We start from the raw sequence: 27,901 nt of genomic DNA, 5'->3' as shown, positions 1-27,901 counted from the left end.
TAATCTCCCTCTCCTCGATGTTCCTCTCGGTAACTTTCCATCCCCTGACCCTGGCACAGCTCTTGGGCTGTCTCTGCTGCATTAGGAGTTGAGCTCAGCTCCTTACCCTGTTCCAATAGTACCAAATAAAATGTGTCTCTACCACCTTTAATTGGTGTCCTGCTGTTTCTCCCTGCTGGCTGTCTGGGAAATAAACTGACACATTTGGGTTTATGCGGACTAGCGCTGGTCACTCAGTCATGTCCAACTCTTTGTGACCCCATGGACTGCAGCCTGCCAGGCTCTTCTGTCCACGGAATTCTCCAGGCAAGAATAGCCATTCCCTTCTCCAGGGAGTCTTCCCAACCCAGGGATTGAACTCAGGTCTCCTGCATTTCAGGTAGATTCTTTATCATTGCACCACGTGGGAAGCCCTTATACTGACTAACCTGGTACCAAGTTCAGGCTGATGGAATAACACATACAGAGGAATTTTACGTGGTTAGTGTTACACTAGCTGCATACTAACTAAAAGAAGCCAGAACATAACTGACATCTTAATAGCAACAAAATCAAAAATAGTCATCAAAGCTCAAGTCCATTCTGATAGGGTCAGTTGATTACACTACCTGACCTGTGAATCTCCCACAAATCCAACACACTTTTCCCCATCATTTCTGAAAGCATTTTTGTCAGAGCTGCTCCATCCCACTGCCCACTCCAACTGCCGTTCTACATACAGCAGACGGATCAATATATGAAAACAGAAGCCTGAGCAGTTGCCTCCCTGTCTCAGGCCTTGTTAATGACCTAGCACTGCTTGCAGATGCCATACCACTACCTTCCATAGCTACAGAGAACAGCTGTGGTTGGGCCTCTGCTCATACCTCCAGGGCCCTGCAGACCCCTGGTCTCTATCCTCTCCGGTCTGAAGGACGCTCTGCCACAGGGCCTGTGCCTGCTATTTCTCCATTCACCTAGTTAACTCCTATTTAATCCTACTCATCCTTCAAACCCTCAGATCTCCTCACCAAGTAAACAACCAATAAAAATTGGCAGAATGCCACCATTCTGTCCAGGGCTCTTCCTCATCACACATCACAATAAGACGGAAAAAGAAAGCCTGCTGTAGAGAAGAGGGTTGAATATAGTCCCTACATGGGAGCCACCACCACCATCACTGTGTTTCAGGGCTCATTCATACCCCCCATACACTGCAAAGCACATGGGACCCCCAGTCAGTGCTGTGTGTATGTCTCTGAGCTCTCCCTGGGCAAACGTCCTCAAGGATTGCCAACATGAAAATATGGATGACTCAGAAGGTGATCTTAAGATTAAACAGCTCCTCTACCATCTGACCCTGCAACCCCCCTCCTGAGCATATATCCAGAGAAAAACATGATCCAAAAAGATATATGCACCCTAATGTTCATTGCAGCACTGTTTACAATAACCAAGACATGCAAGCAACCTAAAACCATAAAGGAAACTTTGGAAGAAAAATGACCCTCCTATTAAATGATACACAGATTTTGTTTTCTCTGGAGAAAGAGGAAAAATGGAGCTAGCTGTCATCACTACAACTTCCTCTGCATAAAAGACGGTATTTAAATACAAAGTCTGCTTCCCCCTCCCACCAAAGCGCATCTGATGAGCAGCAAAGGGAACCCTCACTCACCTTCCCCAGGGCAGAACAGCAGGAATCCCCAATTACTGAGAAGAGCGATTCTAAAATGTAAGTTCAGCTTGGGCTCCATCCCCCCTCTACCTGCCCAGGGCAAGGTCGTCCTGGACTCTCAAGGGAGCTGGGCAATGTCCATACCAGGAAGGAGTGCTGAGTAACCCACCACCACTGTGTTAACGCTCCCTTCCCAGGGCCAGTGCACAGGCTAACTAGACCCGACAAGTATGTGAAGTGCTGGGAGACGTGGGGGCAGGGTGCAGCAGACAAATCCGAAGTGGCCACTCAACTGGGGAGATTCAGGATGGTGGCTGAGGACGTAAGGAGTTAGGACAGGGCTCTATGAACATAAAAGACGGGATGCCTTGCAGCAGGCAAGGGGCGAGGGCAGCCGTGTCTTTCAGAGTGGGGAGCTCACTGCTCTCCGAAAGTAGCCCTGACTTTCTCTGAAAAGGGTGGGTCGGGTGTTTCAGTTTCTTCTTTCAACTCCAAGTAATGCTACAAGAAGGTGAAAAGTATTGATGTTCGGCTGCTGAGAACGCCACGACCCTACCCGTCAACACCTGAAAGTGCTGAGTGAACAGAGGGGAACAGTCAACACCACTCCTACCTACCCCCAGCAGGCTGCAGGCTGTGTCCCTGCATCTTCCCCAGCCAGAACCACATTTCTTAGGTGTGACACACGTAGAAATATTTCTGCATGGGTGGACGTCCACAGCAGAGGAAAGGATGGGTGTCTTACCATGAGCTCCTTTATACAGAGCGCTGGGGCTGCCCATCTGTGGCGCGGATGGGCTGAACGGAGCGTAACGTGGGCTTGTTATCCCTGGAAAAGAAGGCAGAGTGAGGAGCTGTCCCCCTCTCCGCCCTGAAGGGGTGGGATTGCACTCAGGGAGCTCTGCTTTTTTCTTACCATATGGTGTTTCTGGAGACACAGGAAATGCAGGGGTGGGAGAGATGGACTCACTGCCACTGTTGGTTGGAGAGAAGATCCTGCCATCGATCACATCCAGGTCCGGGGGATACGTGGTTATCACTGCCTGAAATTGGCAAAGTGGAAGTCAGGTGAAGGCCACCTCCAGACAGCTAGGGCTCCTGGCCCTCACTGAGCCAGCCCTCTTCTAAGACTGGTGACAGGAGGCAGCCGTGGACAACGGGAAGAAGCTTCAGTACCAGTCAAGGCAGAAGGAAGTGTTTTGTGGTCAATATTAAACAGCTCGTAAGTAGAGATGGCAGAGAGTTTACATAGCAGAGGGAAATGAGTGTTAAATGCAAAAAGAAGGATAAAAGAATCGTCACCTGTAATGTGTTTACAGATATGTAAAATACCCAATGAATTAAACACACAGGCATAGAAAAGAGGCTGGAAGGATATATCCCAGATATTAACACTGGTTCTCAGCAACTTTCCTTTCTGGTCTATTCTGGGTTCTAACTTCTCCACTTTTGAGAATAAACAAAACCCTAATTTCAAAAGGTTCATCGTTGGGGGGTTGCCGACCTGTCTTACTTCAATTCTGATTAAAAGCCTTAAGTATGGCTTCTCAAAAACACTCTGTAAATCTCCCCAAAGGACTCATATCTACCATGACCATATTTCTTCCTCCTCCCTCCCAGGGACCCCAAAAGGCTTTGGGTCAGGGACTTGGGCTCCTTTAAGATGACTTCCGTTTGCCCTTTGCCGCTATTGTCCACCCATGGAGCTCTGAGACCTCTACCCTCACGACTCATCGCATACTTGGCCCACCCCTCAATCCCCATTCTATAGATCAGAACACAGAGACCCAGATGACCAAGTGCATGTCGGCAACAGCTCTCTCGGAAGAGCGGGGATCCCACCCAGCGAGCAGGCCTGCCTTCAGAGAGGAACCATGTTTGTAAGATGGGGACGAAGCTGGGTGGGGAACTGAACTGGCGACTTGGGACAGGGCTCAGGCCAGGCTCTGGGTAGCAGTGTGTATACCTCTTTGGCGTTGTCTGGGGAGAGAAAAGGCGCTAGGCCTGGAGTCTGTTCTGAACTGGTGGTCTTTCCCCAGCTGCATTTGGAGAAGGTCGGCTGCTCCCCAGCTTCGTTATCATACTGCTCAAGGCTCAGCTTCCGGAATCTTCCCCCGAGTGGCTCGTCCCCTGCTAGGAGAGAGACAAGAGGGCTGCAGGCGTTTTCATCATGGAGAACACTGACCTTCAATTAAAACCAATTTTAAAACTTCTCAGAGGCACTCTGTATTTCGAATTTTTCTAGTTGCAGAACATCTTCATCACCCAAGTCATACTCCATACCCATTAAACATTTACTCCCCAGCCCCGACCTCCAACCCCTGGCAACCACTCATCTACTTTCTATGTCTATGGATTTGCCTACTTGGGACACTTCATGTACATGGAATCACACACTCCACGTCCTTGGGTGTCTGACTTCTATCACCCAGCATGACCCTTTCGAAGCCCATCCTCTTACTGGGCAAAATGACCACTGTCCATGTCCCATCTGTTTCTCTCACGTCAGCGCCAGCAGGGAGTCGTGCCTGGCTGGTTCCCGAAGGTCAAGAACACTGCCCGCCCCACCATAGGTGCTCAGGAAGCATATGGAACAAAGAAAGGCTGGGACCCAGGATCGAGGCTTCTTCCTCATCACTGAGTGAGCAAGGAGAACAAGACTGAAAGAACCCAGGCTGCCTAATAGCCGCAGGCACTTGGTCTGAGGCCTGTGCCCTAGTAATCCATCTCTTCTCAAGGCACTGGTGGTCAACTTTGGGGTCGGAGTGCTTGCACCTTGCTCTAGTCTGAGGAAGTAACAGCCACTCAGACCAGAGACACAGAAATCTTTTCTTGAGTCACAAACAGGTTTACATATTCACTTGTCTACACAAACGGTCACCTTCATTATATGTTGTGCTGCATCTTTAAGAAAAAATTTTTGTCCATTCTTTGTTACCATCATGAATCATCTACCTGCTTATTTGCTCAATTCCAGTGTACAGGTATAGTGATATCAGAATTGTAACCAGTACAACTTTCTATTTCAAAGTGCCAAAAAATACTTTGTGTTTCATCGCAGGTCCACACTGATTGCTCAGGGGAGCCACGGGGCCTGCTATGTGTGGACATGAAACCCAGGGGGCATCCTCAGAGTCACAGGGCAGGCGAGGAAGCAGCCCAGGCAACCAGCAGCTCTGACAGCCTGCCTACTCCTTTCAGAAGCAGCTTCCGGGGAGGACCAGGCCATGGACGGTGCCCGGGGTTCTGGGATAGGACCGGGCTGGGTAGGACCAGGCCGTGGATGGTGCCCGGGGCTCTGGGATAGGACCGGGCTGGGTGTGACCTATGATGGCTGAGCACATGCAAGAGATGTGTGCAAGCCCTGTGTGCGTGCCCACCCCCAGTCGGGGCCAGAGTGCCCTGAAGGCCACACCACCTGCAGAGGTGCAGGGTTGAGTGAGGCTCCTGGGTATGACCGTTCGACTCTTAACAGTGAGGAATTCTGGGCAGGGGAAAGCTTAATTCAAGCACCAACAGTCAACATCCACTGCCCCACTGTTCAGTGCAAGAAACATCACAGATCCTTCAGCCGTGCCCCAACCAATGAAGACTCACTTTATGGGGGATGCGGCAGAGGGTCTGGGGAATCTCAGCTTTGGTGGTTTGGGAGACTTGGAGGATGGCAGTGTTTCTTTCTATCGATGACACGTGTGCGTGCTGTCACTTCAGTCATGTCTGACTTTCTGCCACCCCATGGCCTATAGTGCACCAGGCTCCTCTGTCCACTGGCTTCTCCAGGCAAGAATAACCTGGAGCGGGTTGCCATGCCCTCCTCCAGGGGATGTTCCTATCCAGGGATAGAACCTGTGTCTTTTATGCTTCCTGCATTGCAGGCAGATGCTTTACCACTAGTACCTCCCGGGAAGCCCTGTACAGAGGCATCGCTCTCCCGGCAGGGTGTGTCTGCCCTTCCTAAAGGGGCAAAGACATAGGCACCAGAGTCAGCAGAGGCCAGGCCTCCCCAGATGACAGACCATGCCCTCCTCTCAGACTGCAGTGCAGACAGGAGGGACCCCAGCACCATTTCCACCCCACTGTGACACCCCTGGAGAAACAAGGAAGGGGGGGGGGGCGTGATGCTGCTGTGGCACTGGGATGGGCTCACGTGTGACCACCTCTGCTGGGCCAATGACAAACCACCACCCAGGCTCCCCACAACAGCCAGGCCTGGGCACGCGGGCTCACAGAGAAAATCCCGTAATCACCAAATTAAGGCGGTGTGCTGTGTCTTTTTGCAGACGAGGAAAACGGGGTTTTGGGTTGAGACCTGCCCTTCCACACACGGTACGCTCCAGAATTTTACTGCACTTGACACTATTTTTTTTTTTTTTAAAACAAATGGAAGGTTTGTGTCAATTCTGCATCCAGCACGTTTACTGCATCATTTCCCACAGCACTGGTTCACTCTGTATCTCTGTGTCACATTTTGGTAATTCTCACAATACTTGAAACTTTTTCATTATTATATTTGTGATGGTAATTTGTACTCAGTACTCTTGGATATTACTATTGTGATTACTTTTTTGTTTTGCATTTTTAAATCAAGGTATGAACATTGTTTGTTTTTTTTAAAGACATAACACTCTTGTATACTTAACAGACTACAAAGATGCTTGCTCCTTGGAAGAAAAGCTATGACCAACCTAGACAGCATATTAAAAAGCAGAGACATTACTTTGCCAACAAAGGTCCACCTAGCCAAAGCTATGGTTTTTCCAGTAAGTCATGTATGGATGTGAGAGTTGGACCATAAAAAAGCTGAGCTCCGAAGAATTGATGCTTTTGAACTGTGGTTTCAGAGGACACTCTTGAGAGTCCCATGGACTGCAAAGAGATCCAACAAGTCCATCCCATAGGAAATCAGTCCAGAATATTCATTGGGAGGACTGATGCTGAAGCTGAAACTCCAATACTTTGGCTACCTGATGCAAAGAACTGGCTCACTAGAAAAGATCCCTGATACTGGGAAAGACTGAAGAAGAGAGGAGAAGAGATAACAGAGGATGAGATGGTTGGATGGCATCACCAACTCAATGGATGTGAATCTGAGAAAGCTGAGAGTTGGTTATCAACAGGGAAGCCTGGCATGCTGCAGTCCATGGGGTCACAAAGAGTCGGACACGACTGAATGACTGAACTGAACTGAATAGTATAAATATAACTTTTATATGCACTTGGAAACCAAAAACATATCTGAGTCACTTTATTGAGGCGATAATTGCTTTATGACAATGGTCTGGAGCCCAACCTTCAATGTCCCTGAGGTCTGTGCCTGTGTTTAGTTTCTATGTGAAGATTCACAAACACAAACATGCCTGGTGTCTGATTAACAAACATCATTCTGACAAGTCCGCTGAACTCTCCCATTAGATACAGAGACAATCCCGTGGGAGGTGGCTTTCTGCACCAATACGCTCAAAGGAGTTGTACAAGTTACCCTAATTTACAGACAGCAGGACTAGGGTGTCCTCGAGGTTCAGATGGGAGTGCCTCTTGGGATCACACCCTTTGAGTCATCCAACAGCGGTTGGAGGCAGGCTGCCCACCCTCTCCAGGGAGTGCCTTGATTCCATTTCATTTAGTCAGTTAAATAAGAAATGCTTCAAACCCATACTCAGAACTGTAGTAAAGAAACCACTCATAAATCTGGCTATGACCAAATTTTTCCTCTTCAGTAGAGAAGTCCAAAGAAGTTGTCTGACAATTCAGGAGACATGGGTTCAGTCCCTGGGTCAGGAAGGTCCCTTGGAGAAGGAAATGGCAACCCACTCCAGTATTCTTGCCTGGAAAATTCCACGGACAGAGAAGCCTGGTGGGCTATACTCCATGGGGTCGCAAAGAGCTGGACACAACTGAGCAACTGAGCATGCCCTCAGAGAAGTGAAATCCGAAAAAAGAGGAAGGAGACAGTGCGGGAAGGACAGGATTGCTGAACTGAGCCCTGTGCCCACGATGGCCGGGTCCCTGCAGAAGGCTCAGCAAACCGCCCCCTCCTGGGGCCTTCCTCAGGTAAAGGGCATCCGGTGCTGCCCCCTGCCCCACTCGGCCCTGGTGCAGCAGGCAGAAAAGGCCCCAGGACCCCACTGCCCTCCAAGCCACAGAAGCGGTAGGAATCAGCACAGAAACCATGGAAACCTAGGCTTTCCATTTCAACAATCCCAGTGACCCGCATGTCCCCGTACAAGCCCCGCTCACATTCTCAGCCACGGGTCTCCGTGGGGCATCTGGTGGGGAGCAGCTCTTTCTGAACAAAACGCTGCCTGCCAGTCTCGTCCTCAGGATTCACTTTCCCACCAACATGTGGCACTGGGACATGGTCTGCAGTGGCCAGACAACCAGAGGCGGCCCACTCCAGCCAGTGCCTACGCTGGGCAGTTAGATGTCTTCAGATCCTTCTCCTCTCCTCCTGACACAGGACATGATGCACACCAGGCCTCAAGATCCACCTACCCAGGCAGGAAAGGAGGCGGGTGGTCTCAGGTGTCCCCCTCATGGCTACTCCCAAAGGCCCGAGAATCTCAGTGCTTCAATGATTCACCTTATTCATGGGTGGAGCTGGGGTCACAGACAGAGAAATAACACGTGCTGAGCCTGAGTGCATCTGTCACCTCAGTCCAAGCCAGGCTGAGGGGTAGGGTTCAGCGTCACTACGGGATGTAGGAGCTCGCTGAGTGAAAAAGAAAAGCAAGGCTTGGCCATTCGGTCATTCAGGCCACTCACAGGGATGGAGCCCTGCCGGGATCAGGGCAGTGCAGCCTTAACACTGGCCACCACAAGAAAGTGGCATGGAGTGAGTGTAGGAAAATTCGGGGGTGCTAAAGACAGAACAGGAGAGCCAGTCCTCATATGGGGGCACCCGGACATACCCACTGAGCCCTGGAGAAGTGGGGGTTTGGGGGCCAAGCACTTAGCACCTGGGACTGAATACAGCCTAACTAGGAAGGTGGCACTATGGTTGCCAATTTACCACTGAGCCAACGGAGGTTCAAGAGGTGACATTCTCAGATCACTCACTAGAAAACTGTATTTTTAGAAGCCAGGAGCCCCTTGGCTACTCTTCACCTAAATAAAGACAACTCCCAGTTATGCAATAGACTGAAATCATGTGGTCATAGATAACTCAAACACACAGATTTTCCTTGCACTGTGCTAGGGCAGATTCAGATTCATCTGGGTAACTATCTGATCCTATTTAAAAATGAACTTGAGAACCAGTGAGGTGAGGTTCTTGATGTGACCCACTCTACCTGCTCAAATAAAGCTTGGACCTGCCCTGGGGCCAGCACTGGGAGTCACCGCCCGGTACCCTGGCACAGAACACCCATCCGTGCTCAAAGCTCTACAGCAAGTAGAATTTCCCCTGCGTCGCCGAACAGTGGAACAGCCTCCGGGAGGTTAGGCCACAGGCCCAAGATGAAACATGAATATGAAACAGTGATTCTCAAATGTGACTGAACATTAAAATCACATTAAAAATCCTGACTCTAGGGCCTCACCCCTTACCTGTGAAGTCACAACCTTCAGGAGTGAGGTCCAGGTGTCAGTACTTTTTTTAAACTCTCATGTTTCCAACACACAAACAAGCTCGAGATCCAGGGCTCATCTTAACCTTGGATTCACACTGGAGTTTCACAAGTGGGGAACATTTAAGATAATTCTGACCCCTAAGCCACAACCCAGGCCAATCCAACCAAACCTTCTGGAGGCGGATGCTGCATGGGCACTTTCATCGCCTACATTTTGTCTAGTTCCCAGGTGAGTGTGCTGTGCAACCAGGTGGCAAATACCGGCTCTGATAAGTGAATGAACACTCATGACCTCCTAGAACATGACCTTCATCTTCTATCTGGGGCACTTTGAGGTAAAGCACCCTTAATCTATTTATCTTTATACGATCATATAAGAATGAAGCCTTCGTCATCAAGGCTTGCACGGTGGGTTCTGGAAACTCCCTCGCCTTCCTAGGAGCAAAAACAATCACCAAGGATTCATCTGGATTATTTGGCTCCTGAGTTAAGTTTGAGGCCTCCTGATTTCAGCTCATTCAAATAAACATGTGCATCCTCTAAAGAGAGAGTGGCAAAGGGAAAGTGACAACGAGAAACCCAAACACTCCTCCCAGCTGAAATGTTCCCAGAATGATTTAACAATGACGTAAGGAGCTTTTCCCTCCTTAAGCTGAAACAGGAATTGATTCACCTGCAGGGTATATTCTTAAAGGGCTGGGTGATGCCTTTTAGAAATTCCTAGCCTGAGTGCAGAATCATGTTGAAGAGCTCAGGGAGCAGCCTCACCCCCTGGGATCTCTCTCTGACCCAACGGAGCCCAGAGCCTCAGGAGCGCGTATAGGAATGTGACCAGCGGACTCCAGCCAAAGCACGCCATGAGGCCGAGGAAAGGACGCCTACCATTTGGATACAAAAGTGAAAATCCTTTCCACTGGGGAACAGCAAAGTGCTTGGTTCAGTGGTAGCATTTCCTCTAAAATGACATATTTAAAAGGGAAACTGATTGTGTCCAAGAAGTTAAGAAGCATTCCCTTCTACTATAAGAAATTTCAGCAATATGCTCATGTTTTACCCAGAAGAAGTTTGTAATTTACAGCACAGCTGTAAAAAGTCACACAGCAACCAAAGGCAAGACCACTCCTGGCCCCCTGCATGACTCCGGCCCCTTAAGACACTAACAGCAGAGGCTGGTGCCGAGTTTGGGCTCCTTTTTGCTTATATGAATTTATTTTATTCTTACCTTCTCCTTCCACCCATTACCATCACTTACTCTTACTGGCCTCTCCTCACATACTTCATCTTTCAGCAATTCTGATGTTTCCACAGTGCACCTCAGGATGATCCCTAGGACTGTCCACTTTTGGGGCCACCTTCAGTGGAAGGTGACGCAGGCAGATGTGGCCCTAGGCCCGAATGGCCGATGGGCCGTGAGAAGAAATAACACACAAGACTTGCAGAGAGAACCCAAGAGAGCTGTGATTCCCAGGCCTGTCTCAGCTGGAGCTGTTATAAACCTCTTTATTCTGAACAAGAGGGGGTCTTGGCGCTATCTACCCAAGGATGACATAAGTTAACACTTCTCCCCAGTGAAGGCATATGTGAGCCTCAGTCATATCTATACTGACCAGCTTATTTCTACCACACATAAGGCAGAGCTTCTGGAAACAAGCCACCCATACCAGAGTCGAGGCCAGGGGGTCACCAAAGCAGACTTTCAAACATCTGAGGGGGCGGCTTCTTGGCAAGTTAACCAAAGAACTGCCACACGGGCCAGCAGTTCCACTCCTGGTATTACCCCCAAAGACTGAAAAGTGTCAGTTATTCAGTCATGTCCAACTCTTTGCAATCCCAAGGACTGTAGCCTACCAGGCTCCACTGTCCATGGAATTTTCCCGGCAAAGAATACTGGAGTGGGTTGCCATTTCCTTCTCCAGGGGATCTTCCTGACCCAGGAATTGAACCTGGGTCTCCTGAATCGTAGGCTGATTCTTTACTGTCTGAGCCACCAGGGAAGCCAGGAGTTGAAATGAGTACTTGTACGTGAACATTGACAGCAGCTCTATTCAGTCACCAAAAGGTCACCATCCGCAGATGACTGGATAAGCACGGTATGGGCTGTCCATGCAGCTGAATAGCACTCAGCCTTAAGCTACAACATGAATGAGCCTGCAAAACCTTATGCTGAATGAAGCGGCCTGACTGCAAAGGTGACACATATCCTATGATCCCATTTATGTGAAATGCCCAGAGGAGGAGAATCTCCAGAGACAGAAAACAAACTGGGGCTCCCAGGGGCTGGGAGAGAGAGGAACGGGGGTGACTGCCATTGAGTACAGATTTCCTTTTGAAATTTCAGAAGTGCTCTGGAGCTAGATAGAGGGGATGTTATGTGACATTGTGAAGGTACTTAATGCCATTTAATTGTACATTTTAAACAGTTAAATGGTAAATTTTACAATAGATGCATTTTTCTCCAATAAAAGAGATCTGAGTGGGTTATTTTTATTTCCCAGGCTGGCCTGCCTGAGGGTTTTCACCTTGAGATGAACACTAAATTAAATAAATTGCTTTTTAAAAAGTTTATCCTTTAACATGAGTGTTAGGGTGTTATATATTTTTTAAAAAATTGTGGTTAAGTAGTTTACACAAGCTGTGACTTTGATTTCAGGGTAGTGAAGTTGGCATCAGATAACAGATGTTCTAAACACAGAACGGTGGGCCTGAGGGGTTGAGAACCACTGCTGCAGGCCGGCCCAAGTGGTGCAGAGCAGGTAGAAGCAGCCACACCTCCCGGCCTCTCAGGAACATGGGGCGATGCCTGTCAGGGTGACTGCCTGGGGCATTCAAATCCGCCTGCTGGTGAGTGAGGGTCACTGGAGCAAAAGGAACTGATTCATCAACTCAAATTTATAACATGCTTTTTATGCAACGAAAGAAAGTAGTTGCAACGACAGCTTCCAGCAGTGACCATGCACTTCTCACTCTAAAATCTTTCCCAAATTAGAAGCGTGCAGAGCTCCCTGCAACATGGCAGGCCAACTCCATCACCAAATGTGCATTTGTGAGCATCTGTCTGTCCACTGCTCTTCATGGTCCTAAAGCATCAGTTTGAAAGGGCATGGCTTATCCTAACCGCAGGCTGCTGCTGCTGCTGCTAAGTTGCTTCAGTCATGCCCGACTCTGTGCGATCCCATAGATGGCAGCCCACCAGGCTCCCCCATCCCTGGGATTCTCCAGGCAAGAACACTGGAGTGGGTTGCCATTTCCTTCTCCAATGCATGAAAGTGAAGTCAGTCAGTCGTGTCCGACTCTTAGTGACCCCATGGACTGCAGCCTACCAGGCTCCTCCGTCCATGGGATATTCCAGGCAAGAGTACTGGAGTGGGGTGCCATTGCCTTCTCCGTAACCCCAGGCAGGACCCTCCTATTCGACTGCTGATGGCACCTGAAGACCCCGCCTACCACTCACCTCCAGTGACAGGACCTCACAGGTGGAAAAAGTGCAGTTTCGCCTGTGGCAACAAATAGAGAGCAAGAGTCCTTCCCAGGAACATCGTCAGAAGCCCTCAGCCTGGGATCACTGGCCATCGCTTCACAATCTCCTTTACCCTGGCTCCCTCCCTGATAGGATTGGGTAGGAGGAAGTTCCTCCCCGCAACCATAATTCTTGGTTCCTCCTGCTTTCCAGGAGCTCATGACTGGCGTGGGGTGGGGGGTGGGGGGCGATGGCAGAAGAGCAAGGGGACAGTCACAGGTCAGTGTTGTCCATGGAGATGGGCGGTGAGTCTGGACATGTGGGGAAGAGACAGTGGTTGGGAAAGCATTTCAGAGGGAATGTGACCCTAGACTGACCTATGACAACCCAGAGAGTTCCTGACAGGTGGAGGCCACTGAATGGAGCTCCAGGCCTCCTCAGGCTCCCTTAGGGGAGCACCATGTCCTGCGGGCCAGGGCGTCCTGCAGCTGTACTGAGACTGGTCAGCATAACACACAGCCTGAAAACATACGCTCCAACTCAGGTTGAAAACATCCAGAGCTGTCATGAGGACACCGATGGTACCCTGTAAGCCTTCGCCGACCCAAGGACGCTCGCTACCTTGCTCAGTGGGAACAGCTCTAGTGGACAGCTGAAGGTACAGGGGGTTTCAGCGTGCAATGAGAGGGCAGGCTTGAAGGTGGAGTTAGATTAACTGGTTCCAGGGACTATGATCAGAGCAGGCAGCCAGAAACTCTAACCACAAGCCGCTTCAGGACTTGCATGATCAGGACCTTGTGCAGGGAAGGGAGGAGGAAGAGAGGGAAGTGGAGGAGGAGACAGCGTCAGGCAGACACCCACGTAGGAGCCACGACTTTGACAGACTCTGTGGGACGTAAATATGCAGGTCAATTAAGAAATTACTCTAGCCTTTAAAATGTATTCACCTTTTTTTGTGTTGAAAACACATAACACTACATTTACCACCTTGACCATTTTTAAATGCACAGTTCAATGTTAAGCATATTCAGACTGTTCTGCAACAGATTTCTGTTTGACTTTCTCATCTTGCAATACTGAATAAAAGTGACTCAGCTGAAGATGCTGAAGAGGTATGGAAACATAGACACATTTCCTTAAGCTCTACTCTGCTAGAGCTCTTCAGACAACATGAGTGAACCCAAATCCAGATTGCATTAGACTTGTGAGCATAGCACCCACCATCTAAACCCACCCAAAGAGAACCAAAACCTAGTTTCAGTGAGTTAGTCCTTCACGTTGTGTTCCCCAGAGGAAACCAGAGGAACTCATCCTTCACCCTCTTATTACTGAGATTGCCTGCAGCTGCCAGGGTGGGCCCTACCAACCCCTCTCCGCCCAAGGACACAGAACTGCAGCCGGCTTCTGCAGGGATGCCAGATCCTTCCCCCTGGACACAGGACCACCCCTGACCGGCAAATGGTCATCCTGTCTTGGAAGGTGATGAGAAAAGGCCTAAGGGTGGAGAGAAAAGCCCTGAGCCCTCACTCTCTGCTCAATACATCCCCAGATCACACAGTCGGCAGCAGGTTCTAACCCTGATCCGGTACCCTCTTCCCGGAAATGCCTAAGAACTAACACAGGAAGGGCCCATGGGCCAACTCTGAGTCTGAGTCACCCGCCCTCTCTGACCTCAGGCTTCCTCTCTGTGACGGGACGTCATCTTCCACCTCATTCAACCAGAGGAACCAGGAGTGCCTTGAAAGCAGGCTATCCTGGAGGAGCCTTCTTGGTTCTGAGAAGCCTGGCTTCCCTGGAAGCACAGGGGCTGTCCCCAAAGCCTCACAGCAGCTGGCTGGGGTCCACGGTAGGCCTGGATCCTGCTGCCCCAGGTGACGCTTGGGTCAGCCCAGGAAACTTTTCCCCGACTCAGGGTCTGAGGCCTCGGGGAACAGAGGAAATCCTGAAGGCAGGCATTCTGTCTCAGGATGTGTTCTGTGTCCACACGCACCCCTTCTTCCCTCTTCTCCTCCTTCTCTGTGCACCTAGATTCCCGATCCATGAACACACCTGCACTTCTGCGCACCTGGGCCGGGCCTCTCCCCAGTGTCTGCACAGCCCCCACCCACCTCTCCCCCAGAAAGGCCTTGCTCTCTACTCACCGATGCCCCTGGATCTCCTGTCACACCCCCGTGGGCTCCTGCCGCTGTGGCTCCCACCCGCACTCAGGAGGTCCCGCACTCATGGTGCGGACCCACGGCTGAGGACCTTGGGTTCTCATACTGGTTCCCTTTGGCTGGGGTTTAACATGTAATTTAAATTGATGGGCTTTCCACTATCAAGGACTGGAAGTTGATACTTGTTACTGTGACTCTCCTTCAGCATAAATCAGACCTCTGACGTGGACGGGCACTCCTGCAGGGATGACTGTGTCCAAAGAAGCACAAGAGGGGCACTGGCACAATGTCCTAGGGCCATTTGCGAACTGAACACGGGGCCGGCCAGGAGCTGACAATTGTGGGTGGGGGGGTCTGATGTGCCGTGAATAAAGTATCTTGACAAAAGGAAACAAGGAGCCCATAGGTATGAGCAAAGAGAGCTGGCCGCCTGCCATCCATGGAATCATAAACTTCACATATTGAGTCATTCCTTTTGTTACTTGGTATTATCAGTTGAAATCTCCCCTCACTTAAAGGATGTGATCTAAGAAACCCACCTTTGAGCAGGGATGCAGTGCAGCTGGGCGACCTCAGGGGTGGGGCAACACGAGGCCCCAGCAGCGCCCAGATGGCAGTGGCTGAAGCAGTCTGGTGTCCGCTCAGAGCAGGGGAGCCACAGAGGCACTGAGCACCTTCACGGAATGAAACACCTCCACACTTCACCCCATTTTACAAGGCTGCCCAAGGCTTTCTGAGATTCCACCACTGTAGGGCCTTTCTCTTTTCTCATGGGCCGGGACCGACTTCCTACACAGTCCATGATGAACCTCGCTAAGTTCTTCAAGTCAATTCAGCGAAGACACATGAGTTCTTGGAGGGTCACCTACACTTCCGCCAGCACCACATCTGCTCTATTTACAAACATTACTACATGCCAGGAAACAAAAGAAGTCACTGGCATGGCCCTCCAGGGGTTTTTGAACTGGGAGCAGAATTTGAGTTTAGTGGAATTAGGTCTCAGCCACAGGATGCAGAGTGAGACAGATGGAGGCTGTTTATACACTATGAATATGTAAGTTGCTCAGTCGTGTCCAACTCTGCGACCCCATGTAGCCTGCCAGACTCCTCTGTCTGTGGAATTCTCCAGGCCAGAATACTGGAGTGGGTAGCCTAACCCTTCTCCAGGGGATCTTCCTGACCCAGGAATCAAACTGGGGTCTCCTGCATTGCAAGCGGGTTCTTTACCAGCTGAGCTTATAGGGAAGCCTGTTTATTCATTGGGAATGAACGTCAGGGGTGATGCAGACACAGCGCCAAGAACAGGGGACGTGCTGAGTGGTAGTGCTCACTATCACCTTACCATTACCGCCCCATCATCATTGTCACCCTCACCACCATCACTATCATCACCATCACCACCACCCCCACCATCACCATCGTCACCCTCACCACCATCACCCTCCCCACCATCACCCTCCCCACCATCACCATCATTACCATCACCATCATCACCATCACCATCATTACCATCACCACCACCATCATCATCACCACCCCCCCACCATCACCATTGTCACCCTCACCTCCATCACTATCATCACCATCACCATCACTATCATCATTAACCCTACCACCACCACCATCCTCACCATTATTATTATTGTGCTGATTGCAGGTAGACTTTCTCAGAAAATACTTGGCCTTGGCATATAACTGTCATCTCAGAAATAACCAGAGCCTGGTAGACATGCTGCTGCCTGAAGAGCTGGTGCAATGTGAGGTGTGCAGGACATGCAGCCAGCCCCAGGAGGAGCTCCAGGTAATACCACCCCTAACTCCCTACCACCAGGTAACTTGTGGTCTTTCTCATAATCAGGACACACTCTGCAAAGAGGGAAGGATTTCACTGACTTCAGGATGCTGAAGTTTCTGTGACAAACCCTTTTCTACAGCCAGAATTAAGACACACCATGCAACAGTCAGCATCTGGGGGCAAGATGCGCGGCAGGCCAAGGAGGCTCTCATGTAGAAAATACAGCTTCATAGAACTTTCCAGCCTGTTTCCCATTTGTGGGCAAGACTTGGGGCCGCTCTGGTCAGATACTGACCCACATCAACAGGGTTGAGCCTCAGGCACACAGACATGGGACGATGCATCTGTGGGGTAAAAGTCGTTGTCCTGCAAATATCACGGAGCCTTTCAGACTCAATGTCCCCTTCCTACTCAGCGTGGTAGAGCCAAGAACCACATGTGGACCAGCTCAGCTTAGCAGCCCTGGCCTCCCCCATCCAGAGGATGGAAGTGTGCGATGGGGATCTGAACATCTTCAAAGCACAGGGATCCAGCATCCCCGAACCTTCTGAAAGGTGCCACAACTCAGCATCAGTTGATTAGCTGACTCTCCTTGCCATCTAGTGATTTTTTCCTATCGCTGGCTGGTCTAGCTTTTTTGCAATTGAAAGATGTAAATACTCAGATGACATTTTGGTATTAAAATCAAACGGGTTCCAGTGTCCTCTACACCAGCCAGGGAGAGAAGAAACTTCTCTCTCCATCTCAATTCAAATGGCTGAAAGCTAGAGACATGTATATTCTTTAGATGGGATTTCTAGCAAGACAAGACGTCCCAGAATGAGAGCCAGAAATCCGCCTGCAGACTGTTCCAAAAACCCTCTACACTGTCCAGATCCTTTTCATCAATGTGGTGTGCGTCTCCAAGGCTCTGCATCTCCCGGCTTGGCACTGTCCTCAAACAGGAGCTCGCTCTGAAACTGAAAGCTGAACTCCAAGTTAGAAGGCCAGTCCTCGTGCTGCGAGCTGCAAGCTTCCCAGCTGGAGGGTATTCATCGCTGCTCAGGGGTCCTACCAGAAGCTCATGCCCAAATTTCAGGAAGGTCTCTGAAGATTAGTGTCCATGTTTATTTATACCTCATCCCCTGACATCACCATAGTTTTACAAGTATACAAGAAAACTGACAAATACCCAAGATTCCTAACAAACATGAATGGATTAATAAACACTCTTAACTGAATTTGCATAATTAATAACCTAACATTCGCTGAAATTTTACAGGTCTGTTGAAGTATTCAAGTCCCTTCATTTTAAAAATGTCATTACTTTATAAGCCAGGAAATAGAAAAGATCTAAAATCAAAATTAAAATTCCAGTAATTACAGTGATGAGTTTATCAAGTAATTTAAGTATAGCTAACTAAAGGATGGAGGAGATGAAGGGACTTTCTAAAACCCCAGGCTCTATGTTCTACTGTTAAAGGACAGAAGAGACATTCGGGGCTATGTTCCATCCACTGGAAAACAAATGAACTAAAGGGAGCTGTCAGACAGTAACCTGAGCTTAGAAGCCTTCCCTCTTCCATACACTCGGCCGCCCCCAACCTCTTCCAAATCTCAAAGGAGGTTTTAATTCAAGAAAGGAAAAAAAAAAAATTTCTGGTTTTAATTTTTCCAAGAAATTCCTTTTAAGTAGGTTTGGTGAGGTAAGAGACAGGATGCAGATAGTTTTGTTCCCACTGAAACTTTTTTTAAAGTCAGAATCTCCTGAATGTATCTGACTAAATGAGTTCATATACCCAAATCCTTCCATCTGTTTTGTTGCTACAATTACTACTGTTGTCCGGCAGCTACATATTCAAGTCTGATAACGTACTCCCAGAAGGCTCTCTCAGTTTTTCCCAACTCCCAAGCTTCTGATATCCAAGGGCCCAGGTACTCAGGGAAAGGAAATGAATGTCACAGCGTGCATGCGAGCTCAGTTGCTTCAGTCGTGTCCCACTCTTTGCGATTCCATGAACTGTAGCCCACCAGGCTCCTCTGTCCACAGGGTTCTCCAGGCAAGAAGACTGGAGTGGGTTCTTGCCAACCCAGGGATCGAAACTGCATCTCCTGCATTGCAGGTGGATTCTTTAGCATTGAGCCACCAGGGAAGCCAGGATGTCATAGCATCATCACATTTATGATCCAGGCACCCTTCAGGGGCTTGCAGACCAGCACTGCCTGCACCCTTCCACCAGCTGGGTATGTGATAGGGTTTAGCAGATGGAGCAAAGAGAAATTCAGAAACTACACCCTTAACCCAAAGTCACACAGTCAGCCAACGCACAGCCAGACAGGACCAAGCTCTGCAAAGCTCAGGTTCCCCAAGCCATCTGGGACCTGGCTGGATCTGAAATCTACCTTGTCTGACTGCAAAGCAGGTAGGGCTTCTGTGTGCAGCCACAGGGCCGAGTCCTATGAACCACCTATGAGACCTTAGGCAGGCCACGTCCTGACACCTCTGCAAAGGTAACTGTTAGACCGAATCTGTTCCTGCAGCTAAGGGGCCTGAGATGAAAGGGCCCAGAACAATCCCAGTGGCAAGAGCAGCACTCCTGCCCCATCAGTGACCCTGGCCCAGCCCTCGGGATCAGACTCAGGACTAGGAGGAAGCTACAGAATCCTTCCTTCAGCCCACCTCCCATCTTCACTTTTAGAGGCAGGATCCTTAGGGAACCAGCTAACACCAGAGATGTGGATGCACACCTACATGCAAACACAGGGAGGCCTGGTCTCACTGGTCACTGGACTCTCGACCCCAAGGTGACCCCTGGGTCCTTGCAGCTCCACCCCTCCCTAAACCTCCCCAGACCTCAGTAGCACCCAAGTTTGGACAACTGATTTGGCCCGTCTCCTCTGTGTGGAAGCTTCTAGACTTGGCCATATCTCCTCTGTGTGGAAGTTTCTATACACACACTCCCCCGATGGCCTCACATACTATTCCTTGACCCACTCTGTCCCAGTGCCCACTGCCTGCGGGGTATCCTCCCAGGCCCCACAGCCTGTGCCTCTCCAACATGGAAAGCCTATCACGGGCTAGAACCCAACGCTTGCTCCCACATCCACTCGGCCATGCACCCAGAGGTCACCTCTGTCCACTACAGCCACCCCCAGCCTTCCCAGGTCTCACAGCTGGGCAGGAAGCCCTGGCCCTGCACAAACCATGTTCTAAGAGCCTGCGCAGTGCCCGCCTCCTGCGCAGCAGAGCCCTGAAGGCTGCGGGGTGCACACAGGTCCGCCCTCAGGGTCCACGTCCCTGCTGTGCTGGGGCTGCCGCTGGGCCCTGCAGCCTGCCGTGGTGGCTGGGATCCTTACCAAGCCTCTAGGCCCCGACTCCCCAGAATCTACCCCTCCATCATTCCTCCCACTCCCCACCTCCACCCACTCCACGGCCCTCTCTCTCTAGCTTGAGCTTGCTGCCCCATGAACAGCCTCCCCACTCCCCAGGTGGCCAGCTCGTGGCCACCGTCCACACCTAAACGGTGTGGTCACTTGCCTGTCCTCACAAGACTGTGCCCAAGGCCCCAGCTGTCCTCATTCCCCTCTTTCAGACTCCATGATGAGCTCTTCCATAAAATCTTATTCTGCAAAACACAGACAAGTGTGCATCCCATGAGACCCCAGCTCACCTTGCCTCACTGGGGCCCTGCCAGGGCCTTCTGTGTCCTGCAGGCGGCCACTTGCCTGCAGCCCGCCTCCCATGCCTTCTGGGGGCATGGGGCCATTGGCCTGGCTGCCCGACATGTTCATGTGGGTGGGGATGGGCTCAAACGTGGGGTCCAGCTCCAAGATCAGCCTGTTGAGCTGTTCAATGGATTGGTCGATGTCCAGGGTGGGTGAGCCTGGGGACGGGTCTGCGCCCAGCTCCGGGCCAGTACCATTCACGACTTTGACATCTGGAATCCTGGGTTTGAAGGCTGCTTTGCCGGGAGGGGGTCTCTGTGTATCGGGAGGATGTGGCCCAGGGCCTATGCCCCTCTGGACGGCCACTCTGCTGCTGGCCCCCCGAGTGGGGGTGAGCGGGACCCTAGGCTGTGTCTGTAGCAGGCCGGAACTGTCGGTTGCACCACGGCCGCTGAGCCTGGCCTCCCCGTCAGGGGCAAAGCTGTACTGGTGAGCGGCCACCATCTGCTGCTGGCGCACCCAGGTCTGCGTGGAGTAGCTGCTCGGCCCGTAGGCCTGCGTCTGGGTGGGCACGGAGGGCTTCCTGAGCACAGGCTGCGGCTGCTTGGGCTCGCGGCTCCCGAAAGCCCGCTCTCGCTCGAACAGGGGCTCCGCGGCAAGCCCCAGATCCGGGGCCAGAGCGCCATGCTGATCTTCGCCGGCGGTGCTGCCGAATCCATCAGACAGGAGGGAGTTCTGGCTGCTCTGGTGGCAGGTGAAGGGGCTCAGGTGGGCTGACTGGTGGCCCTCCGAGGAGGACAGGGTCCCGATGCTATCCACACTGTGCAGGTCGTGGCTGGGCATCTCGTCATCCAGGATGTCCGTCTCTCGGTCCTTGGGGGTGGTGTCTCCGTTCACGTGGACCTGGGCCGGTACAACGTGGCGGGTCCCGCTGTACTTGCTGCGAGCATCGCTCATATCCTTGAGGGGGTTTCCAGAATCCTCGAGGCCAAAGCCACTGAGCAACTGATCCAGCTCAGCCTTCTCCTGGGGGCTCAGGCCCCTCTTGGGTCCTGGAGTCAGGTGCTCCTCGGTCCTGTCGGTCCTCACCGAGGCTGTGGAGTGGCCCGAGTCACTGCTGACAGACAGGGTGTGGTCGCTGTGGTCTGGGCTGCTGGCGGCCGGGACGGCGGGAGACCCACCTGGGACACTGGGATCTGAGGCGCTCTTCTTTCTCACCTTGGCGTAAAGACTGCCGTCCACGGGGCCCTGCGTGTGCAGCACTGGTGGGGAGGAAACGAGAGACAGACTGTAAGTCAAAGATGAAAGGGGGCTTTGGGCTCTCGGAACACATCTATATTTTGTCTAAACAAATAAACAAATTCATAACTTAGGATGGTCAGGGCCAAAGGCTCTTCTAGAATCCAAAAATTCTACATGTACTCCTTCGTAGCAAATCCCCACAAAGAAATCTGAATAATCAAACATCTTCAGGCCCTACCTTTTTATGCAAAGAGAAGGGTCATTTAGAGAATCTTTGGGCTTCTTCACACTCAGAGTCATCTTGCTTTGAGGGCTCACTGTTCATTTCATTTGTAGTATGAATGGTGAGCACAGCTCCACTCACAAGTCTCCAAGACTCAAGAATGGACTGTGCATAAGACAGGAGAGAGCTTCTGTCAGCACCTACAAGGCATCTTCCAGGGGCCAGGGTAACAAATCCTTAGTAAACAGAACATCTGACTTAGGTGCCTTCTGAGATCCACTAGAATCTCAATATGTAGCTCATCAAAAAGAGAAAGCACAGGGACTGGTCTCCGGCCTGCCTTCCTGGAAGTGCAGCATCTCTGGGCCAAGAAGGTGCCCACGAAGGCACAGCAGGATCTCAAAACACAGAGGGGAAGGCACTGATCTCCATGCACCGGGACGGCCAAGGGAAACAAAATTAGGCCCCCAGTGCAGATGGGAAGCGTGGAACCCTCTGCCACTATTATTAATTACAACCACTCGCTGGCTCACAACAAAGAGCTGGGAGGGCACTCAACAGCAGAAGAGAGCTCGCGGTCAGCACCTCCCCACTGCATCCTCCTCTGCCTCCCTGCAGTCCCAACTGTGAAACTGCAGGCAGACCACATTAATGGAGCCGCAGAGGGCTCGACCCATGTCTGTGGCCCCGGGAGCCGCTGCATTCCAGCGGCGACTGGGCCTGGAGCGCTCTGAGGGACCCAGCTCTAGCCCTGATGCACTCCACCATCAGCAGGTTTCAGCTTTTTAAAAAAACACAGGGGGGACACTCCAGGACAGAGACCTGTGGGGTATCTTGGGCTGCTACACTGAGAGCACATGAGACTCCGGCTTCCTTTTTATCTCAACTGTGCACAAGAGGAAGAAGCAGAGCGAGAAGTTGACGGGGGACACAGGGATACAGGCTGGTGTGAACCTCGGGACCCTCCTTTTAATGTAGCGCCTGGTGGGAGGGCTGGGGGGAGCAATGATACACAAAATACAGTAAATAAACCAAGTCTGCAAGACAGACAACTGGACGTGAGCGTCTAACTAAGAGGCAGGAACTAGATGCAGCCGGAGGGTCGTTAGGGAAAGGTGCCAACGACAGCTGGTGGTCACAGAGCACCCATCACGGGGTATGCACTCAGTGTATTTTCTCTGACTTTCTAGCATATTCCCTTTGTAAAGATGAAGAATTGAGGCTGAAAGAGCATGAGTAACTTTCCCAGGTCGGGGAGCTGCTGGGAAGCCCAGGTGGGACCAAAACCCAGGTTCTCTGGCTCCATAGCCTGGGCACCCCGGTTGCACGTGGCCTGTCCACAGAGAGGTGACACCCGGTCATGATGCTTTGCATAGCATCAGTGAGTGACCCGAAGGTGCCAGGGGGAGGAACTGCTGAACCCAGCTCCGCACATGAGGACCTCGGAATGAGTGCCCCAAGTTAGGGGACACCTGCAAATGTCACCCTTCCAAGTGTGAAAGTGAAAAATTGACCCATGTGTGAGTCACTAGGTCACTGTGTTTAGGATGTTCTGGGCTCACGCAGAACAGCCCGTGGGTGAAGTGGGAGCTAGAGCCTAAGACAGACACCAGTTCACGTCCTCTGCCCCAGCCGCGCACAGTGGGGCGGTGCCTGCGCCCTACGTAAAACACGGGCACTGAAAGTCACAGCACACAGATGAGCATCTCTCATCTCGTTTCCTCACCAGCTGTGGCCAAGAAAATGAAGGCAAGGCCTGGGGAATCAGGTATTCCCTTTTGCTTTGCTGAGCGAGCAGCAGAAGACACTCTGCTCCATGAGAATCTCAATCCCCCCAGAGAGGAGGGGTGGACAGTGCCAGGCCCAGGGGTGGCCAGGGCAGACCACTAGCCTCACAGACGGCAGGGAGTTGGCAATATCTTAGAAACAGATGTCCATGCGTCCATGACTCCAGTCCTCCTCCCTCAATCTGAATGAAAACAGACTGGCACAATGAATTAAAGGAAAAAGGAAGCCAAGAACGAGCTGTACAAAAATTCTTCTGATTTACATTCAGGCACTACCCCACAGTGCCTGTTAATTATTTTAAGTAGAGCCCCGTGGCCAGCCCCACGTGGAGAATAGTCCACAAGAGCCTGCAGGAAGCGGAACAGGACAAGATATTCCCTTGGCTGCAGAGTTACGAGTAATCCCAATCTTACTGTTTTTATTAGTATTAGAAATCTTAAAATAATAATAAACACATTAAAAACAACCCGAGTGCCGCTGACAAAACACCGGCTCCGTGTGAGGCCAGGCACGGAACATTTAGGCCTTCGTCTCATGGACCCTCAGAGCTTCTTAGGGTATGCAGTGAGGGATGGAGCCAAACCCCACCACAGACTCCTTTCTAAACTTCCTACCATGCATGCAGGTTACTTTTTATGTTGGAAAATGTCCAATACCTTTTATATCTATAGGAAAACTTTACAAACCAAATCAGTGAGCCCTCAAAGTCAGACCCACCAAAACTTCTAAATCATTCTGTAGGAGCTTGACTCTTCCCAAAGGCAGCACCGGGCCCCTGGGGGGCTGTCCAGGGGCCTCCCCGCTGTACCATGCTTTGTGATCCTAGGGTGTGGGAGGCAAGGAGGGAGAAGGGCCTCTGGCACCCACTGCCCCTGCCCTGCATTCTCCACAGAAGGACTCAGACCGAGTTTCCCTGAATCTGCAGGTGGGATTCCTGCTCGGCATTTACTCTGTGCATTCCTGGTCAGGACATTTAGACTGTCCAAGCCCCTTATTTATAAAAGGGAATAATCAGTCTTATCTTTCAAGGCACTTATAAGAATTAGAGGACATGTGTAAAAAACACAGGCCCAAGGCTCCCAATGTGTGAATTCATGTGTGCTGTTGCTTGTCGTGTCCAATTCCTTGTGACCCCATGGACTCTAGCGTGCCAGGCTCTTCTGTCCATGGGATTCTCCAGACATACTGGAGTAGGCTGCCATGCCCTCCTCCACGGGATCTTCCCAATCCAGGGATCAAACCTACATCTCCTGCGTCTCCCGCATTGGCGGGCAGATTCTTTACCACTGAGTCACCAGGCTACTCCTAATATGAGTAGCCACAATTTTTAAAAGCTCCTTCCATGGTGGACAAGGCCTGGCATCCCCTGACTGTGCTGCTTCACTTCTCTCCTGTCCACCACTCAGACCACAGCAGGCACGCACCTGCCCCAGGACCTTTGCTCATGCCCTTCTCCACCTGCAGTGCTATCTTGGCTTGCTCTCTCACCTCCTCAGAGTGGATTCTCCTTTCTGTCCCTGCTGGGTGTTTGTCTGCGGCACACATCTACAGCCAGATATACTGCAGACTTACCAATGTCTCCCCGACAAGAACATGGGCTCCTGCAGGGAAGGGATCTGTTTTTTTGTATCTGGGGATACGTGTGGTATCCCCAGCATTAGGGACCCCCAGTGGGCCCCAAGTACTGAGAGATTGAATGTTCTGGCTTCTTCTTACATGATAAAACCTGGGGAACTATTTTGGAAAGATGCTCTGCTGTCTTAGTAGGGAAAAAAAAAAAAAAAAACTAACGACAGCCATCCAAACAAACAGGGGTCTGATGGCAGAAGTGCCCACAGCCCTTGACCACCTGCAGCCCCAGGGTCTCCACTCCCCAGACACCAAAACAACCTCTCCAAATAGACTGCACAGACCCACTTAGTGGGCCTTCAAATGCCACCCAATAAGACTGGGAAGGTGCTGAAGTCAATGTGAGGGTTTCAAAATGTCAAAGAAAACAAGAGTTGTGAACCTAAACATGACTCAATGTACCTATTGGATAGGCAGAGGCCCAAGGGACGTCTGAACGCTATCTGTTCAGAGGCCGCAGGAACTGGGGGTGTGATGAGGGTCCTGACATACAGTAGGTGCATAACAATGACACTGAATCTTTGCCATTCCCCGTCTCCTTCATCCTCCTGCCACCTGTGAGGTGGACTTTTCCGAGTCGATTAGTTCCCACAGCTTCAGGGCGGGCAGGGTGTCTCCATCTATGTATGGCCCCTCTAAACCACACCTGGAGAAGAGTGACTTTGCCTACACTGGGCTGGAATTTTGTTTTTTGAGACCCCATGTGAAAACTGCAGGGTGAGAGCAATGAAAACAGAATCACCAGGGGCAAAAGTTATCTGGGAGTTTTGGGGGAGGAAGTCATTGCATGACTGACTGCCAAACCCTCCATGGAAAATGAGACACAAGCCCTGACCTGTTCTGTGAAGCCCCCAAAACTTTGGTCAGTTTTCAAGGACATTCCGACATAACTGATGGCAAAGTACCCCTTTTAATGAGATTTGGAAAAGTGATGATGCAACAAGTAATTTTCAGAGAACTGATGAAGCCAAACTCTCTTCTGGTGATGCTTGGAAGGGCTAGGGCTGGGGTTCCACCACCGCCACTATCGCCAGCCCCCAGAGGAAGGGAGGGTGGGGCCCCTCAGGTGAAGGAGGCTTGGGGCTGTAAAGCTCTGCTCCATCACAGAACGCAGAGTGCTATCAGAGCCACTGGGTGGGTGAAGGGTGCCCCTTGCATCCTTTCGTATATTTAAATGACATGTTATAATTTTGTGCTTCCAGCTCATGGGGATTTTGAAGGAACTTAATCCTCATTCTGCAAATGGAGATCCCAATCACCAGACTGGGATGTGAGTCGCCCAGAACCCCCAGCGTTTCTGCTGCAGATGCAGGACAAGAAAGAGCCTCTACCTGTCCCAGTGCAGATCAACCATTCTCTGTGCCCCGTCCCTTCCCGCTGTCCCCACCCCATTGAACAGAACCCAGAGCCCCTTCCAAAAGGTGGCCTGTGAGTTATCTGGTAATGTTCTCCCTGCAGCCAGGGCCTGGTTAAAAATCAAACATAACTACAGCTCCGATTGCTCCCAATGAAAGACACACCAGGGGGGGGTTCTCATCTGGAAAAAAAAAAAACCAGAAGGAAAAACAGAGCCAGAGGACACTCTCTGCCTCAGTAAAGGGCAGAGGCTGTCGGACAGACTTGCCACTCCACCCCAGCTACCCTGTGACGATTCCCTGCCCGCTCCCACTTGACTTTTGAGCGGGAGCTATCTCACAAGGAGGGACAGAGACACCCCCAAAATATTTCAAAAGCAAGCCAAGAAAATGAAGAAGACAGGAAGAAAAATGAAAACATTCTTCCCATCCTGACTGAACACAGATTAACCGATGTCCACCTGTGCTCACAGGCATGTGCTCACAGGTATGTGAAGAATTGGCCAAAGGGAAGGCAACATCGCAACTTCACCTCCACTCAAGTACCAACCACTTGGCCCCCAAAAAGGTGCAGAACTGCTCTGTACTAAGTTCAACCATCCCCTAGCCCTGCTTCCAACAAAAAAATCGACTTGAAACAAAAGAGCAAACCTGACAGATACACTAAGCTCGCTGAAATCTTTCTTTCTTTCAAATACTGAATCTGTGAATCTTATGTTTTACTATTGTGAAAGGTTTGCTTTAAAAAGTAACTTTTCATTTCAAAAGCGCTAACAGTATCTTCCCTGCAAGTCTTCACTGGAGAAAAACAGAAAACTCCTCTCCAGGAAATGTCCATTGAGAGTTTACTAAGCACTGACCATGGCTGCTGGTTAGTTGTTACTGGAGACTGAAATGGAATACTCAGCAAAGTCCCGATGATGTGCTGGGACGAACCAGCCTGGGGAATACAGACAGGAACAAGAGATGGAGGGCGTCAGGCACATCTCACGGCATCAGATGGGTCAGCAGAGACAGAAAGAGAGAGCAAGACTGCAGGAAGGGATGTTCCCAGGAGCCGCTGCTCTCAGGTGTGGCTACATCCAGGGGAGGTTACAGAGAATCGTTACTTTTCTCATCAGAGGAGGGCAGAACACAGGAAACAGCCCTCTCCTGCAATAGGGCTGACATTCTAAAGACAGAGGCTCTTTTTAAGAATCTCCTATGTGCCAGGACGGGCTTTCCAGATGGCGCTAATGGTAAAGAACCCTCTGTAAGATGAGAAAACAGAAGTTCAGAGAGGTTATGCTAACATTTAATATAATAAAAGGTTACTGGAATCATCTGGAATGCAAATCTACCTCTGTTTCACTCCCAAATCCATGCTTTCTGTTTTTTTAAAAACAC

At 50.8% G+C, this 27,901-nt stretch overlaps 1 protein-coding gene across 7 annotated transcripts in view; it reads right to left on the bottom strand.

Moving 5' to 3' along the window:
* TNS3 (tensin 3) overlaps positions 1-27,901 on the bottom strand; it is a 219,242-nt gene that overhangs the window by 44,459 nt on the left and 146,882 nt on the right. For 6 of the 7 annotated variants that reach the window (XM_065939891.1, XM_065939887.1, XM_065939890.1 and 3 more), the window contains 4 exons: positions 20,284-21,540; positions 3,624-3,790; positions 2,574-2,700; positions 2,403-2,486 (listed from right to left, as the gene is read on the bottom strand). In XM_065939891.1, coding sequence (XP_065795963.1) covers positions 2,403-2,486; positions 2,574-2,700; positions 3,624-3,790; positions 20,284-21,540 — 1,635 coding nt within the window. The remainder of the gene's footprint in view (positions 1-2,402; positions 2,487-2,573; positions 2,701-3,623; positions 3,791-20,283; positions 21,541-27,901) is intronic. The other variant, XM_065939884.1, reaches the window with a different exon arrangement.

Source organism: Muntiacus reevesi, chromosome 6 (genome assembly GCF_963930625.1).
Source record: "Muntiacus reevesi chromosome 6, mMunRee1.1, whole genome shotgun sequence".
Lineage (NCBI taxonomy): Eukaryota > Metazoa > Chordata > Mammalia > Artiodactyla > Cervidae > Muntiacus > Muntiacus reevesi.
The sequence above is the reverse complement of the archived record's forward strand: the minus strand, read 5'-3'. Positions and strand labels throughout refer to the sequence as shown.